General features: G+C 48.6%; 1 protein-coding gene across 1 annotated transcript in view; it reads right to left on the bottom strand.

The window, feature by feature from the left end:
* Positions 1 to 14,543, bottom strand: part of LOC140732221 (cell adhesion molecule CEACAM6-like) — a 29,765-nt gene extending 15,222 nt beyond the window's left edge. The window contains exons 1-4 of the mRNA XM_073054532.1: positions 14,448 to 14,543; positions 7,955 to 8,034; positions 6,029 to 6,382; positions 376 to 648 (exon numbers count right to left, since the gene is read on the bottom strand). Coding sequence (XP_072910633.1) covers positions 376 to 648; positions 6,029 to 6,382; positions 7,955 to 7,997 — 670 coding nt within the window. The 5' untranslated portion in view covers positions 7,998 to 8,034; positions 14,448 to 14,543. The remainder of the gene's footprint in view (positions 1 to 375; positions 649 to 6,028; positions 6,383 to 7,954; positions 8,035 to 14,447) is intronic.
* Between the last annotated feature and the right edge of the window lie 3,168 nt (positions 14,544 to 17,711).

The following is a 17,711-nucleotide window of genomic DNA, read 5'->3' as shown; positions in this document are numbered from 1 at the left end:
TCTCCTTCTTCCAAACCCTCCACTTCCACCTGCCCACTTAAAACCTCGCTTCTACCCCTTCCAAACCCTCCCCCTCCCACCCCTTCATTCTCTGTCTTCACTCCTCCTCCCACTCTACCCTTCCCCATCCTCCTCCTTCCAATTGCCCTTCCAAACTCCCTCTCTCCTCCTCTCCTATTTCCTATCCCTTCTCCCACTTTGCCCACTCCCAGTCATTTCCCCTTCCCTTGCCCTTTCTTTCATTCTTCTGTACTGCCCTCTCCTCTGACTGGCTTTCTTCCCATCCACTCGAATCCTTCCTTACTGCCGTCCCTCGCTCCATTCTTCTACACAACCAGCTCCCCTCCCTCGCTCGCCCTCCTCAGTGATACTCACAGTAGACGGTGAGGCTCCGCTGCTGGGAGCCGCTGGAGATGGGATTCCTCACCACACAGGTGTACTGCCCGGCATCCGCACGCACCACCTGCCGGATGCTCATCTCATTGCCCGCCACTCTGACCCGGCTCGAGTTGACCAGGGGCTGTTCGTCCTTAAGCCACGAAAAGGAGATGCGGGTGCCAGTGAGAACCGAACAGGAGAGGGAGAAATTGGCTGTACGCTCTGGGATTCCGCTCTGGGGCCTGCTCAGGGTAACCCCTGTCACCGGCTCTGTGGGGGAGACACACGTAGTTAGTGGAACTCTTTGGGGGAGAGTGGAAGGTTAAAAAGACAGAGCTGGTTTACAAACAGAGGCAAGATGTAAGGAAAGGCTGTTGACAGGGCAAAACGGATGAGTTGCAATGTAAGAGGCAGACAAATTCAAAAAGGGTACATACTGAACTAAAGGTATTATAATTGAAACGTGTTGGCGCGTGGCCTAGTGGACAAGGCATCAGACTAGTAACCTGAAGGTCACTGGTTCGAGCCTCAGCTCAGGCAGCGTGTTTGTGTCCTTGAGCAAGGCACTTAACAACACATTGCTCTGCGACGTCACCGGTGCCAAGCTGCATGAGTCCTAGTGCCCTTCCCTTGGACAACATTGGTGGCATGGCGAGGGGAGACTTGCAGCTTGGGCAACTGCCGGTCTCCCATACAACCCTGCCCAGGCCTGCGCCCTGGAAACTCCAGGCGCAGATCCATGGTCGCTTGAGACCGACAGATGCCACCACCATAATTGAAATGTGCACAATATACGGAATAAAGTAAGTGAACTTGCAGCACTGTTAAAGATTGACGGGTATGTTGTAGGCATAATTGAATCAAGGCTGAAAGAAGATTATAACTGGGAGTTTAATGTCCAAGGATACACATTGTATCAAAATGACAGGCAGAAGGCAGAAGGGGCCACTTGCTCTGTTGGTAAAAAGTGAAATCAAATCATTAGAAGGAGGTGACATAGGATCAGAAAGTGTTGAATCACTGTGGATAGAGCTAAGGAACTGCAAGGGCGAAATGGCCCATTAACGATGCGGTCTAAGAATTACAATGGGAGATGGAAAATGCATGACAAAAGGACAATGTTACAATAGTTATGGGGGGGTGACAATATGCAGGTAGATTGGAAAAATCAGGTTGGTGCTGGATTCCAGGAGGGGGGATTTCTACAGTGCCTATGAGAGATGGTTGAGCCTACTAGGGGATTAGCTATTCTGGATCGGACGTTGTGCAATGAACCAGAATTGATTACAGAGCGTAAGGTAAAAGAACCCTTCAGGGAAATTGATCAGAATATGATCGAATTCACCCCGAAATTTGAGAAGCTAAAGTCAAACGTATCGGTTTTACAGTGGAGTAAAGAGAATTATAGAGGCATGAAAAGAGGAGTTGGCCAGAATTGATAAGGAAAGAACACTGGCAGGGATGATGGCAGAGCAACAAAGCTGGAATTTCTGAAAGCAATTCAGAAGGCATAGGATATATACATCCCAAAGAGGAAGAATTATTCTATAGGAAAGATGACACAACCGTGGCACACAAGAGAAGTTAAAACCAAAGGGAGGAAAAATTTGTGGGAAGTTAGAGGACTGGGCATCTTTTAAGATCCCACAGAAAACAACTATAAAAGTCATTAAGAAGATAAAGATGGAATACGAAAGTAAGTTAGCCAATAATATTAAAGAGGATACCAAAAGTTTCTTCAGACATATAACGTGTAAAAGAGAGACAACAGCAGCTACTGGATCACTGGAAAACAATGCTGGAGAGGTAGCAATGGTGGACAAACTTAATAAGTATTCTGCATCAGTCTTCACTGTGGAAGACACTAGCAGTATGGTGTAAGTTCTGTTGTCAGTTGGCATGAAGGGTGTGAAGTTAGAGAGAAGGTTCTGGGAAATTGAAAGGTCTGAAGGTAGATAAGTCATCTGGACCAGATGGTGTACACCCCAGAGTTCTGAAAGAGGTGGCTGAAGAGATTGTGGAGGCATTAGTAATGGTCTTTCAAGAATCTCTAGATACTGAAATTGTTCCAGTAGACTGGAAGATTACAAATGTCATTCCACTCTTAAAGGAGGGAGAGAGGCAAAGAAAGGAAACTATAGGCCAGTTAGTTTGACCTCAGTGGTTGGGAAGATGTTGGAGTCAGTTATTCAGGATGAGATCTCAGGCTTCTTGGAGGCACACGATAAAATAGGCAGCAGTCAGCATGGTTCCTTAAGGGAAAATCTTGCCTGACAAATCTGTTGGAATTCTTTGAAGAAATAACAAGCAAGATTGACAAAGCAGAATCAGTTGAATTGTATACTTGGATTTTTAGAAGGCCTTTGACAAGGTGCCACACATGAGGCTGCTTAACAAGCTATGAGCCCATGGTATTACAGGAAAGATTCTAGCATAGACAGAGCAGTGGCTGATTAGCAGGAGGCAAAGAGTGGGAATAAATGGAGCCTTTTCTGGTTGGCTGATAGTGACTAGAGATGTTCCACAGGGGTCAGTGTTGGGACCGATTCTTTTTACATTATATATCGATGATTTGGATGATGGACTTAATGGCTTTGTTGCAGTATGCAGATGATGTGAAGATAGGTGGAGAGGCAGGTAGTGTTGAGGAAGCAGAGAGTCTACATAAGGAAAGACAGATTAGGAGCATGGGCAAAGAAATGACAGATGGAATATAGTGACGAGAAGTTTAAGGTCATGCACTTTGGTAGAAGGATGGAGAGAAAATACAAAAAAACTGAGGTGCCAAGGACTCCTTGTGCAGGATTCCTTAAAGGTTAATTTGCAGGGTTAGTGTGGTGAGGAATGCAAATGTAGTGGTAGTATTCATTTCAAGAGGACGAGAATGTAAAAGTAAGGATGTAATGTTGAGACTTTATAAAGCACAGGTGAGTACTGTGAGCAGTTTTGGACCCCTTTTCTTAGAAAGGATGTGCTGAGACAGGAGAAGGTTCAAAGGAATTTCATGAAAATGATTGCAGGATAGAACGGCCCGTATTTGTCAGAATTCAGAAGAATAACGTCTGACCTCTTTGAAACCTATCGAATGGTGAAAGGTCTTGACGGAGAGGGCACAGCTTCAGAATAGAGCGGCCCTTTTACAACGGAGATGAGGAGGAAATTCAGCCAGTGCACGGTGAATCTGTGGAATTCTTTGCCGCAGGTAGCTAGAGAGGCCAGATCTGAATGTATATTTCAGCCAGATGTTGAAAGATTCTTGATTGGTCAGCGCATGAAGGGATATGGGGAGAAGGCAGGAGACTGGGGCTGAGAGGAAAATTGGATCAGCCATGATGAAATGGTGGAGAAAACCCAACGGGCCTAATGGCTTAATGCTGCTGCTGTATCTTATGGTCTAAAGGGACAGAGTGTGTCACCCCCGTCACGGGCTCTGTGGAGGAGACAGACAGTGGGTCATTGGGGAAGAGGGGGAGGAGGGGGAGGGAGAGGTAAAAGGGACAGAGTGTGTCACCCCCGTCACGGGCTCTGTGGAGGAGACAGACAGTGGCTCATTGGGGAAGAGGGGAGGAGGGGGAGGGAGAGGTAAAAGGGACAGAAAGAGTCACCCCCGTCACGGGCTCTGTGGAGGAGACAGACAGTGGGTCATTGGGGAAGAGGGGGAGGAGGGGGAGGGAGAGGTAAAAGGGACAGAGTGTGTCACCCCCGTCACGGGCTCTGTGGAGGAGACAGACAGTGGGTCATTGGGGAAGAGGGGAGGAGGGGGAGGGAGAGGTAAAAGGGACAGGAAGAGTCACCCCCGTCACGGGCTCTGTGGAGGAGACAGACAGTGGGTCATTGGGGAAGAGGGGGAGGAGGGGGAGGGAGAGGTAAAAGGGACAGAGTGTGTCACCCCCGTCACGGGCTCTGTGGAGGAGACAGACAGTGGCTCATTGGGGAAGAGGGGGAGGCGGGGGAGGTAGAGGTAAAAGGGACAGAGTGTGTCACCCCCGTCACGGGCTCTGTGGAGGAGACAGACAGTGGCTCATTGGGGAAGAGGGGAGGAGGGGGAGGGAGAGGTAAAAGGGACAGAAAGAGTCACCCCCGTCACGGGCTCTGTGGAGGAGACAGACAGTGGGTCATTGGGGAAGAGGGGGAGGAGGGGGAGGGAGAGGTAAAAGGGACAGAAAGAGTCACCCCCGTCATGGGCTCTGTGGAGGAGACAGACAGTGGCTCATTGGGGAAGAGGGGGAAGAGGGGGAGGGAGAGGTAAAAGGGACAGAAAGTGTCACCCCTGTCACGGGCTCTGTGGAGGAGACAGACAGTGGCTCATTGGGGAAGAGGGGGAAGAGGGGGAGGGAGAGGTAAAAGGGACAGAGTGTGTCACCCCTGTCACGGGCTCTGTGGAGGAGACAGACAGTGGGTCATTGGGGAAGAGGGGGAGGGAGAGGTAAAAGGGACAGAGTGTGTCACCCCTGTCACGGGCTCTGTGGAGGAGACAGACAGTGGGTCATTGGGGAAGAGGGGGAGGAGGGGGAGGGAGAGGTAAAAGGGACAGAGTGTGTCACCCCTGTCACGGGCTCTGTGGAGGAGACAGACAGTGGGTCATTGGGGAAGAGGGGGAGGGAGAGGTAAAAGGGACAGAGTGTGTCACCCCCGTCACCGGCTCTGTGGAGGAGACAGACAGTGGGTCATTGGGGAGGAGGGGGAGGGAGAGGTAAAAGGGACAGAGTGTGTCAGCCCTGTCACAGGCTCTGTGGAGGAGACGACAGTGGGTCATTGGGAAAGAGGGGGGAGGGGGAGGGAGAGGTAAAAGGGACAGAGTGTGTCAGCCCTGTCACAGGCTCTGTGGAGGAGATAGACTGGGTCATTGGGGAAGAGGGGGAGAGGGAGGGAAAAAGGACAGAGTGTGTCATCCCCATCACCAGCTTTCTGGGAGAGACAGAAACAATAAGTGGGACTTTTCGGTGGATGGGTGAGTTGGAGGGGAAGAGCAGGATGAGGGATCTGGAGGGAATAGGGAGGGGCAGAGGCCTGGAGTGAGCAGACAGGCAGATGGCAGAGAGATTGCCAAAGGGAATGGGTAAGGGAGGAGTGTGAGGGTGAAGACTGGGGAGCCAGGATGAGTGCAGGAAGGAGTGTGTGGGATGGGCAGATGGGCAGAGAGTCCATGTTATCCCTCTCCGGGTCTTTGGGAGAAGATAGTCTGTCCTGTTGGATGGGGGAATGCATAGGAGAGAGACTGAAGAGGGGATGGAGGGGAGGGACCCCCATCCTGTGGTGGTATTGAGGAAAGTGGGGAGCAGGGGGAAAACAGTGAGTGAGTGGATTGTGTAGTGAGGAGGCAGCTGAGAAGGAAAAGGGGAGAGGGGAGGACAGTGAGGATGCAGAGGAAGGGATGAGGTGTAGAGTTGGGAGCAATGGAAGATAAGGGGGAAAGTGTATGATAAGGAGGGAGAGAGGATTGTGGTGGGTAGGGGGAGAAGTGGAGTCAGAATGATGAGATGGGGAGGGTAGGGGAAAGAGGTGAGAGGAAATTGTGGGGGGGAGGGGTGCCGGTGATGAGGTGGCGGAGAAGGCGAGTCTGAATTGTGGAGGAAGAGCGGTTCCATTCGGGAGTGAGAGGGTACAGACTGAGAATGGCAGTAATCAGGTGTTTGGTCTAAGGACTCACCGTAAACCAGGAGACTGATGGTCAGAGTGGTGGTGGTGAGTCCCTGCCCACTGTTTGGTTCCACCTTGATTGAGTAGTTGCCTTCGTCCGCCTGGGTGGTGGAGCTGATGGTGAGGGAGCTATTGGGCAGCAGATTCACTCTGTCCGTGTACCGAGTGCCAGCCTTGATGAAGAGCTGCCCGTTGATCAGGGTGAGGATGGTGCTGCCCGTGGGATCCTGCCATTCCACGATGAAGTGCTGGGAGGTGGTGGAGACGGACAGTGTAGTATCCCAGCCGACTCCTGTCTGCACCGGATTATCCCCCACCGTCACCTCGACTGGCATTCCCATCACATCAGGGAATGGCCAGGGAACTGTAGACACAGAGAGCCTCCTCACCGTCTGGAACAGCACTGACCCCACAGTCTCCCACTGACCAACTGACTCACCATGCCGGCTACAGTCTCAGCCAGATCACAGACAACCGGTGACAGGGGTCCCAGCTCCAACTCCTGTGGCACGACACTGTTCACAGGCCTCCAGTCCAAACTACAAACACCGCCCTCCAACCCCATTCCCATACTCCCTTCATAACCAGGGCGGAGAGCAGTACAGACCCTGTTTCAACATCCCATCATGGCTCCGTTTCTCCTACTGCCCTCGTTACAGCACAGGAATGGGTCCTTTGGCTCATCTTTTAGTCATCAAACGAACTAAACTAACCCCTTCTGCTTACGCAGTGTGTCCATCTCCCTCCAATCTCTGCACAGGACCGTGTCTGCCTCACAGCCTCTTAACCACCTCTGTCGAATCTGTCTCCAATGCCACCCCAGCAGCTCATTCCAGTCACCCACTGCTCTCTGTGTGAAAAGCAAATTTGCCCCGCACATCTCCTCTGAACTTCCTCCCTCCTCCTGTAAATGCATACCCTCTGGTATTAGACATTTTTTCCCAGGAGAAAAAGATACTAGCTCTCTTTATCTCTGCCTCTCATAATCCTATAAACCTCCACCAGAGCTCCCCTTGACTTCTATCGCTCCAGAGAGAGAAAAAAAAAGTACAGCCAACCTCTCCTCATAGCTCGTGCCCTCTAATCAGATGACATCCTGGTGAACTTCTTCTGCACCCTCTCCAAGGTCTCCACACCCTTCCTATAATGGCAAGACTGGAATTCTCCAGGCGTGGCCTGACCAGTTTGACAAAGCTACAATGTAACTCAATGTTTGATCAACGGCGGGATCAGTGAATTAGTCAGCTGCTGTGGATTGCCGCTCCCCTGCCCAGTGTGAGGGAGGTGTAGAATGTGGGCTCAGTTGGTGGTGGACTGGGGAATGGGAATGGCTTTGGTGTTAATAGGTCAACACTGGATCTGTCCAACAGAGGATTCCAAACATTCTCAGCCCTCAGAGAGGAGGGATCCCTCCTCATCTCCACCCACACTGGGTGATCTCTAATTCTGAAGCCTTCGCCCCAGACCATTTGGCTTGGCATGGCAGCTGCTCTCTCCGTGATCACAAGAGACTGCTGAGGGCTCAGCACATCGTGGGAACAGGTCTCAGTCTCCCCGCTGTCTACACTCCCCACTGCCTCAGTAACACAGCTAGCATGAACAAAAACCCGTCCCACCCCAGACATTACCTCTTCTCCTCTCTGTCAATGAGACAGAAGATAGAAAGGCCTGAAAACACCTAGCACCAGGCTCAAAGACAGCTTCTACCCCACTGTTACTGTCCTACCGTCCTAGGGTAGTAAGATGGGCTCGACCTCACAATCTACCTCCCATCTTGGTCCTTGCACCTCTTGTCTCCCATCACTGTGCTTTCTTTGGAACTGTAACACTCTACTCTGCATTCTGTTGTCTTTGTTGTATGGGATGATCTTTCTAGACAGTGCACAAAATGAAATACGGGTGACATTAATAACTTTGTGACCCTGTGCCAACTTACCAAAGAGGAGGACCGGCCACAACAGCATCTGCCGAGGTGCCATAGATGATTTTCTCTCCTCGCACTTCTTCCACAGATATCTGTGACCAAGGTAGGTTGTCAAAGAATGGTACAGCAGGGAAACAGGCCATCCAGCACATCACATCCATCCTGACTGGTGGGCCCCCCATCCTGTTAATCCCATCTCCTAGCACAGGGGTCGGCAACCTTTTTGCCTCTGTGGGCCAGATAAATGCCAAAAAAATCTTGAAATATGGGAATTATCCATTTAAATACATCTAGTTATGTGTTGCCTCAAATTAATGAATAACGCATGCTAGACAATCATTTGTGCTTAACCAAGGATGCCAATTAATAATCAAAGAACTCAGTTTAGTTGCAATTTATTTCAAACAAGGCATCTTTTGAATCGATTAAAAGGACACAAAGAATCTTTAAACATGAAACGTATGAACATGATGCATTGAATGATGGTAAGTATAAAAAAAATAATGCAAACAGTTGATAAATCAATATGAAACTTGATGCTGTTTGTTGCTTGAAAGCTTCTCGATATTGGGTGGCAGACTTGTTGATGCCGAGAGCAAAAGATGGGCCTCAGTCAATTTTGTCCTCAAATGGCTCTTGGTGTGCTTCATTTTTGAAAATATTTGCTCACACAGATAAGTGCAGCCAAACAATGATGGCGTCTTTTTTGCATGGTCAACTAGATTAGGATACTTCCCACTTGGATCCAGTAACCGTGTCCTTCATAGGAATTAATTGAATCTCTTCAAAAATTTGAGAAGTGGAGGTCACTCCTCGCACAAACACTGCAAGTTGAGCAGTGTCTCTCAAGTTGTGCTCTCATCAAGGGCAATTGGAAAACATTGCAATCTGTTGCAGGCATCCCTGAAACAACTTTTAACATCTGCTGACATTTCTTCTTCATCTCGCCGGGTGATCGTTCTTGCTGACAGGCTGATAGATGCAAGTAAAGCTTTCTTTTCAGGACAAACAATATCCACCACTGCCAGTAAACATTCCTTGACAAACTCTCCATCTGTAAAAGACTTCATCTTTTCTGCGATACGTTTTGAGACTTCACAGCTGGCACGGGTATTTCCTTCATTTTCACTGCTTTTCTTGACAAAAAAAAAAATGACGTTTGTTTTCCGAAACTAGCCTTCATTCGCTCAACTTCATCTTTCCTTGCTTGCACTGTAAACTTGCTAAAACTTCCACTATGGCGGGTCTCGTAATGTCGCCTTCTTCACAGCAACATTTTCTAGGTAAATGAGACAAACTGGTTTCCCAGCTTGCTTGATGTCGGCACTCAGTGTCTACCTTCCTGCGTTTTCCATTCATTGCCATTGGAAATTTTTTCTTGGATTTTTTTTCGAAACGAGAGTTACTCAACAAGCATCGTAGCCCATGTAAATATCTGGATATTTAGCGTGAATTTCTTATTAAAGCACAGTGACGCTCTTAACAAATTTGAATGATCCCATCTGAAAAGCTGCGCGTGCGCGGAGAGTATCTAATACATTATTAATAAGGTAGTCTGTCTTCCCGTCTTTCGCATATACCAGTGTTTGGTTTGGAACAAAACGGAACCTGGAGCCAGTGTAACAAGACACCATGCATGTCCATCAGTGTGGTCGCATGAAACACTCAGAATAAGGAAAGATCGCTCGTGGGCCGGATAAGCATATTATTGGCCCGCGGGCCGTAGGTTGCCTACCCTTGTCCTAGCACATGGCCTTGGTCCCTGACCCATTCCAGTGGGTGTCCAGAGACATGGTGTCCCAACTACACCAACTCTCCCCACAGTGTGTATCAGTTAGTTACCCTTCTCTGGTACCACTCTGATGCCCTTGAATCTCTCTACTGTCTCTCTGTGCAGCCTACCCCTTTGTATCTTTATCCACCTCAGTCACGGCCCTTCCTAACCTCCTATTGAGGGAACATTCCCAGCCTCTCCCAGCTCTCACCAAAGCTCTTCCACACCATTTCCAGTGCAGTGACCTCCCTTCGCAGTGCAATGAATAGGAATGCACGGAGTACCCCAACTGTGGTCCGAACAACTTTGTTTAAAATTGGAGCATAACCCTCCCTGCCCCAACTGATGATGACCCCGGTCATTCGCTCTTCTCCCCACTCACATCAGAAAAAGCCTGAAAGCTCCAACCACAGGCTAAAGGGCAGTTTCTGTCTTGAGATTATCAGACCTTTGGATACATCTCTTGTTCAATGAGATGGACCCTTGACCTCACAATCTATCTCGTTATGATCTTCCGTATAATTGTCTACCTGTAATGCACTTTCTCTGGAACCATTACACCTTATTGTATTATTGTTTTGCGCTGTGTAATGACCTCATATGCCGGCTGGTGGCGCTGGTCTCCGGAGTGAATGTTCCCGAGTTTGGATCCAATCCAGCCGCTCCCAGGCACGCTTTCCATCCGTGCCGGGCTGAGTGTCGAGCTCGCAACTCGGCCTCACAAAAAAACCTGGGCTGTGAGAAGGACGTGGGGACTACTCACAGAATCTTTCCTCCAATTCAACCACTTGACAAAAAGTGGCCGCCAAGGCTCTGGTAGCGTATGAATTGTATCCAAGACCAGCTTTTCACCATGTCTCATTACATGTGACAAAAACAAACCCAGTACCCCATGTGCTGCCAATCATTATCTACCTGTTCTATCCTTGAACATGACCAAGAGTCCATAAGATGTAGGAACAGAACTGAGCCATTTGGCCCATCACATCTGCTACAGCATTTCATCATGGCTGATCCCTTTTCCGTCTCAGCGTCAATCACCCAGCTTCTTGCTCTGTCTCTTCATGCCCTGACTAATCGATCAACTTCTGCCTTAATTATACACAAATACTTGGCCTCCACAGCCTCCTGTGACAACAAATTCCACAGATTCATCGCGCTAAATAAATTCTTCTTCATCTCCATTCTGAAAGTCACCCTCTATTTTAAGGCTGTGTCCTCTGGTCCTAGACTTCCCCACTATATGAAACATCCTCTCCACATCCACTGTGTCACAAGGCCTTTCAACATTTGATAGGTTTTAAAGATGTAACTCCTCGTTGTTCTGAATTCCAGTGAGTACAGGCCCAGAACCATCTTCATATGTCAAACCTGGAATCATTTCCTGAACATCCTGTGGATCCTCTCCAGAGTCAGCACATCCTTTCTAAGATAAGGGGCCCAAAGCTTCTCACAATACTCCGAGTGAGGCCTCATCAATGGTTTATAAAGCCTCAACATTTCATTCTTGCTTTTATATTCTAGTCCTCTCAAAATGAGTGCTAGACTGCATTTGCCTTCCTCCACCAATTCAACTTGCAAATTAACCTTTAGGGAATCCCGCACAAGGATTCTCAAGTCCCTTTGCACCACAATTTTTGGTAATTTTCTCTCCAGTTTGAAAATAGCTTACCCTTTTATTTCTACTGAAGTGCGTGACCATACTCTTCCTGACACAAGTTACACAGAAGTGCCTGCTCCCCAGCACTCAGAGTGACTCAAGCATTTGTGGTGTGTGTCCAGGCCTCAGCACTACATGACCTCATGTTCATCGGGATTAATCCCCATCTGTTAGCTGCCTCGCCCACGCACAGACGTCTCTCCGCATCCTGTGGACAGCTCCACCAGTCTCTGAGCCATCTCTGAAGATGGACCATCCCACAGGTAGAGGCACACATTGTGAATGGGAGGTGTCGCCTGACTGGGAGACCACGCAATGTGGGTGGGGTCAGCATACCTGGGGGTCTTCACAAGGGACCGTTCAGTAGGGTGTTCACGATTTGGGGGGGGTGGGGGGGGGAGATTGGTGCAGAGTGTTTCTGCAGCAGATGGGAGGAGGTTTGTGTGGAAATGGGAGCAGGTATTTAGCCGCTGTTCAATAACAGGGTGCGCTCTGATGTAAGGTCCGATCTGGGACCCTGGGTACCAGCACCCAGAGACACTGGCAGTGTAGCCAGTGGCCAAGAGTTGGTCATACCACATCTAGTTTATTGTGAGCAGTTTTGGGCACCTTATCTAACAAAGGATGTGCTGGTATTGGAGAGGGCCCAGAGGTGGTTCACAAGAATGATTGCAGGAAATAAAGGGGTTAACGTATGAGAATCATTTGACTCTGGGCTTGTACTTGCTGGAGTTTAGAAGAATGGGGGGGGGTGGAATTTCAATAAAACCTATCGAATATTGAAAAGCCTAGACAGAAAGGGAGAGAATGCTTCCAAAAGGTGGGGACCCTGGGACCAAAGGACACAACCTCAGAACAGAAGGGAGTACCTTCAGAACAGAGACGAGGAGGAATTTCTTTTAGCCAAAGTGTAGAGAATCTGTGGAGGACTGTGGAAGACAAGTCTGCGTATATTTAAGACAGAGGTTAATAGGATCCTGATTAGACAAGGCATCAAGGTTTATAGGGCGAAGGTAGGAAAATAGGGTTGAAAAGGATAATAATTCAGCCATGTTAGTATGATGGAGCAGACTCGATGGGCCGAATGGCCTAATTCTTATCCTATTTCTAATGCTGGGAGACTGAACACAGGGAGTGGGCTGGAGGGTGTGTGGTGCTGCAGTTAATCAACACAATGGTCACACCACATCCTGAGGATTCATAAAGTGAAGAACACATCAGGAACAATCCGAGCAGTCAGAGAGACCAGACCTGGAGCATTCCCAATAATCAGAAAGACAAGATTGGAAGCAATCCCACCAAGGAGACCACATCAGGAGCACTGTGAGTAGTCAGACAGACAACTGGAGTACTCCAAACAGTCAGGTAGACCACATCAGGAGCGTTCCAAACAGTCTGAGAGATCATATTTGAAGCACTCTGAATACTCAGAGAAACTACATTGGGAGTACTCTGAACAGTCAGATAGACCACATTGGGAACAATCTAGAGAGAGATCACATCTGGAGTACTCCAAACAGTCAGAGAGACCACATTGGAGCACCGTGGACTGTATTTAAGCTCAGTAGTAATCCATTAGGAGTGGTTTAGAAATGGTTTATTGACTTATCCTCAGATAGGATGGGATGTCTATGGGGAAGGTCAAACCATTTTGGTTTGTACCCATGTGTTTGAGTGGATGGAGAGGGGACTGGTTTGATGACCACGTTCCTGAGGGCTCTGTGCAATATGTGTGGGGATGGAGATTCCTGGTGTGAGCAAGGATCACTGTGTAGAAACAGACCAGCCTGGTAGCAATGAATTCCACAAGTTCATCACAATCTGGCCCCTCAACACACACAAAATGCTAGAGGTACTCAGCAGGTCAGGTAGCATCCAAGGAGAGGAATGGAGTCGACATTTTCATGCCGAGACCCTTCATCGGGACTGGAAACGAAGGGGGAAGAAGACAGAATAAGAATGTGGGGGGAGGGGAGGAAGAAATACAAGATGGCAGGTGAAAGGTGAAACCAGGAGGGGGGAGAGGTGAAGTAAAGAGCTGGGAAATTGACTGCTGAAAGAGATAAAGGGCTGGAGAAGGAGGAATCAGATAGGCAAGGACAGAAGATCGTGGAAGAATGGAAAGGAGAAGGAGCACTAGAGGGAGGCAATGGGCAGGTAAGAAGAGAAGTTTTGAAAATGCACTGACATGTCGGAATGGGAATGGGAAGTAGAGTTGAAATGGGTGGCCACTGAGAGATTTCTCTTTTTCTAGCAGATGGAGAGCATAGGTGCTCGGCGAAGCGGTCTCCCAATCTACGTCCGGTTTCACCAATATACACCTGGAGCACTGGATACAATAGACTCGCAGGTGAAGTGCCACCTCACCTGTTAGGGGCCCTGAATGGGAGAGAGGGTGGAGTTGTAGGGGTAGGTGAGGAACTTGTTCCGCTTGCAAGGAAGTTCCAGGAGGGAGATCAGTGGGGAGGGATGAGTAGACAAGGGTGTGCATAGGGTGTGATCCTTGTGGAAAGTGTGGCGGGGTGGGGGGGGGGGGGGGAGGATGTGCTTAGTGGTGGGATCCTGTTGGAGATAGTGAAATTTTGGAGAATTATGTGCTGGTGGCAGAGAGTTTCTGGGTCTTGGGAGGATGAACAGTGATCTCACTGCAACACATTATCATGAGGCAGAGATAACATCTCACATGACAGCCAAATGACCTCCTCTGTGTCATACAGAGAGAATACAGAATACTATAGCACAGCTGCAGATCTGTGCTGTCCATGACAACACTATTACTAATCCCCTCTGCTGTACAGAGAACACAGATCAGCACAGTATAGGCCATTTGGCCCATGATGTTGTGCTAACCTTTCAACTTACTCCAAGATCAATCTAACCATACACTCCTACAGAGCCACCATTTTTCTTTCATCCATGTGTCCATCCAAGAATCTCTCCAATGTCCTTAATCTACGTGTGTGTTCTCACCAACCCTGGCAGCACGATCCACACACTCACCACTCTGTGTAAAAAACATACCCTGAACATTCCCCTAAAGTGATCCTTGTTCACACCAGTCCTCCACTCACCTTAAAATGATGTCTTTTGGTGCCAGCTGCTGCTGCCCCGCGAAAAAGGAATCTCGGGCTGTCCATTCTATCTTATCGTCTTGAACAGCTCTATCGGATCACCTCTCATCCTCCTTCATTCCAAAGAGAAAAGCCCCAGCTCACTCACCCTATTCTCTTAAAACATGCTCTCCAATCCAGGCAGCGTCCTGGTAAATCTCCTCGGCATCCTTTCTAAAGAATCCACATCCATCCCACAATGAGGCAACCAGAATCATACATAATATTCCAAGTCTCACCTAACCAGGGTTTTATGGAGTTGTGACATTCCCTCACAGCTCTTGAATTCAATCCCTGATTAACGAAGGCCAAGTTAACTCTCATTCACTGAACATGAGAGAAAATACTAGTTCACTCAACATTTCCTCATGGGACATGGTCCATATCCCTCCATTCCACGTGTGGTCAACAACTCTTAAGCGCCTCTATCACGTCTGCCTCCACTATCACCCCTGGCACTGCATCGGAGAACAACACACACAAAGTGTTGGAGGAACTCAGCAGGCCACGGAGCATCTAAGGCGAGGAATGGAGTCGACATTTTCAGGCCGAGACCCTTCATCAGGACTGGAAACGAAGGGGGAAGACACCAGAATAAGAAGAGGGGCGTTGTCAGGTGCTGGCTGAGACCAGGTGAGCGGGAAGTTTGGTGGGTGGGGGTAAATGAGAAGCTGGGAGGTGGTAGGTGGACAAGGTAAAGAGCTGGAGAGGAATAAATCTGAAAGGAGAGGACAGTGGACCATGGGAGAAAGGGAAGGAGGAAGGGCACCGAAGTGCGGGGTGGGAGGTGTTTGCTCAGATGAGGTGGGAAAAGAGTGGGACATAAGCCAGAATGGAGAATGGAAAAGGAGACAGTTAGTGGGAGAAATTACCAAAAGTTGGAGAAATCGATATTCGTGCCATCAGGCAGGAGACAACCTAGATGGACTATGAGGTACTGACGAGGCTTGGAATTAAAATAGGTGGCTACCGAGAGATCCCACTTGCAGATGGAGTGAAGCTGCTCGACAAAATACTCCCCCAGTCTACGACAGCCAGGCACCCATCCCTCTCTACCCTGCAAAATGTGCCTCGCATACATCTCCTCAAAACTTTTCCCCATGTCACCCTCTGGTATTGGACATTTCAACCATGATTGAATATTTATGCTTCACATAATTTTATAAATCTCTATCAGATCTCCACCCAGCTTCCAGTGCCCCAGAAAAAGCAACACAAGATTGTCCAAGCACTCGTTATACAGTAGCTCAGACCCACTGATCCAGGCAGCATCCTGGTGAATCTTTTCTGAACCCTCTCTACTCACCCGTCCTGCAGGGTGGCAGTGGCCCCTCTTATCAACCTGTATCTGCTTTCCTAGAGACCAGAGGGAAAGGGAGAGTCGAGTTTCTGATCCACGGCCAGGATTGGGGTTCTGTCCAGGTATGGTGCTGGAAGCTGGGACTGTTCTGTCGGCTGATGGGAGGGAGGATGTCAGTCCTGAGCGGTATGCGAGAGCCTGCTCCAGCTGGGTGCTGGATCCAGGGTCTGTAACCAGCACTGTGCTGTAATGACGTTCTGGATGGCACTGGGACAGGCAAGTATGTGACACACCCACACAAACTGGTTCCACCGGAAACGCAACCTGACATCCCCTCAAAGGAACACCAACCACAGCATGGAGGAGGGTGCTGTGGGCAAGAGGGTGAGGCCATACAGCCCATCAAACAGGCCCTTCTTATTCTGCACCGGCCGTCCAGTGCTCAATCCCGCTGATTACCACTGGGTCATACAGTCATACACGGTCATTGAGAAGTACAGCACAGAAACAGGCCCTTCGGCATATCATGCCAAAAACATTTAAACTGCCTTCTCTCATCAACCTGCACTGGGACCATAGCCTTCCATATCCCTATTATCCATGTACTTCTCTTAAACATTGAAATGGAGCTTATACGCAGCACATGCTGGCAACTCGTTCCACACTCTCACCACCCTGGGTGAAGAAGTTTCCCCTCACGTTCCCCTTCAGCTTTTCACCTTGCACCCTTAACCCATGTCCTCTGGTTGTCGTCCCACCCAACCTCCATGGAAAAAGCCTACTTGCATTTACCCTATCTACACCCCCTCATGATTTTGTATACCTTGATCAAATCCCCTTTCAACCTTCTACATTCTAAAGAAAACAGTCCTAACCTATTCAATCTTAGCTCCAGACCTGGCAACGTCCTTGTAAATTTTCTCTGCACTCTTTCAACCTAATTTATATCTTTCCCATAGGTAGGTGACCAAAACTGCACACAATACTCCAAATTAGGTCTCACTAATGTCTTATACAAGTTCAACATAACATCTCATCTTCTGTACTCAGTACATTGATTTATGAAAACCAATGTGCCAAAAGCTTTATTTCCAACCCTATCGAGCTGTAATGCCACCTTCAATAAGTTATGGACCTGCATTCCCAGATCCCTTTGTTATACCATACGCGTCAGCGCCCTATCAAGGTTGGTCCTACTGATGTGCAAAACCTCGCACTTGTTTGCATTAAATTCAGTCTCCAATTTTTCAGCCTATTTTCTTAGCATCATCCTCAGATTTGCTGCTCCGGTTAACCACGTTATCATCCAGATTGTTCATATAGATGGCACTCAACAACGGACCCGGCACTGATCCCTGCAGCACTCCACCAGTCACGGGTCTCCAGTCAGAGAGGCAACCATCTACTATCACAACAGAACGACAGCACAGTAAGAGGCCTTTTGGCCCACCAAGACTACATCATCCACTAAGCAATCACGGGAGGTAACCCCACTGACAAATGCTGAGTCGTAGAATGACAGAGAATACTACAGTATAAAATCAGGTTCTTCAGCCCATCTAGTCCATGATGGCCTGATATGCCTAATCCTATCTGCACCTTCATACCCCTGCAATCCATAGATTTATACAAACTTCTTTTAAGTGTAACAATCGAACCCACATCCACCACTTCTGCTGGCAGCCTTTTCTATAATTGCACCATTCTCTGAGTGAAGAGCTCCCGAAGGTTCCCCTTAAATAGTTCACCCTTCACCCTTAACCTGTGACCTCTAGTCCTAGTCTCACCCAGTGTAAGAAGAATTGGATTTTCTAGTATAGTCTGTTTTGTCATATGCTTTTGTGATATCATTCTGGAGGAATGTCGCCTCATTTTTTAACTGCTTTGCATTTGTGGTTTCTAAATGACAATAAACAATCTGAATC

Source organism: Hemitrygon akajei, chromosome 1 (assembly GCF_048418815.1).
Source record: "Hemitrygon akajei chromosome 1, sHemAka1.3, whole genome shotgun sequence".
Classification (NCBI taxonomy): domain Eukaryota; kingdom Metazoa; phylum Chordata; class Chondrichthyes; order Myliobatiformes; family Dasyatidae; genus Hemitrygon; species Hemitrygon akajei.
Note: the sequence above shows the minus strand (reverse complement) of the source record. Positions and strands in the feature narration are given on the sequence as shown.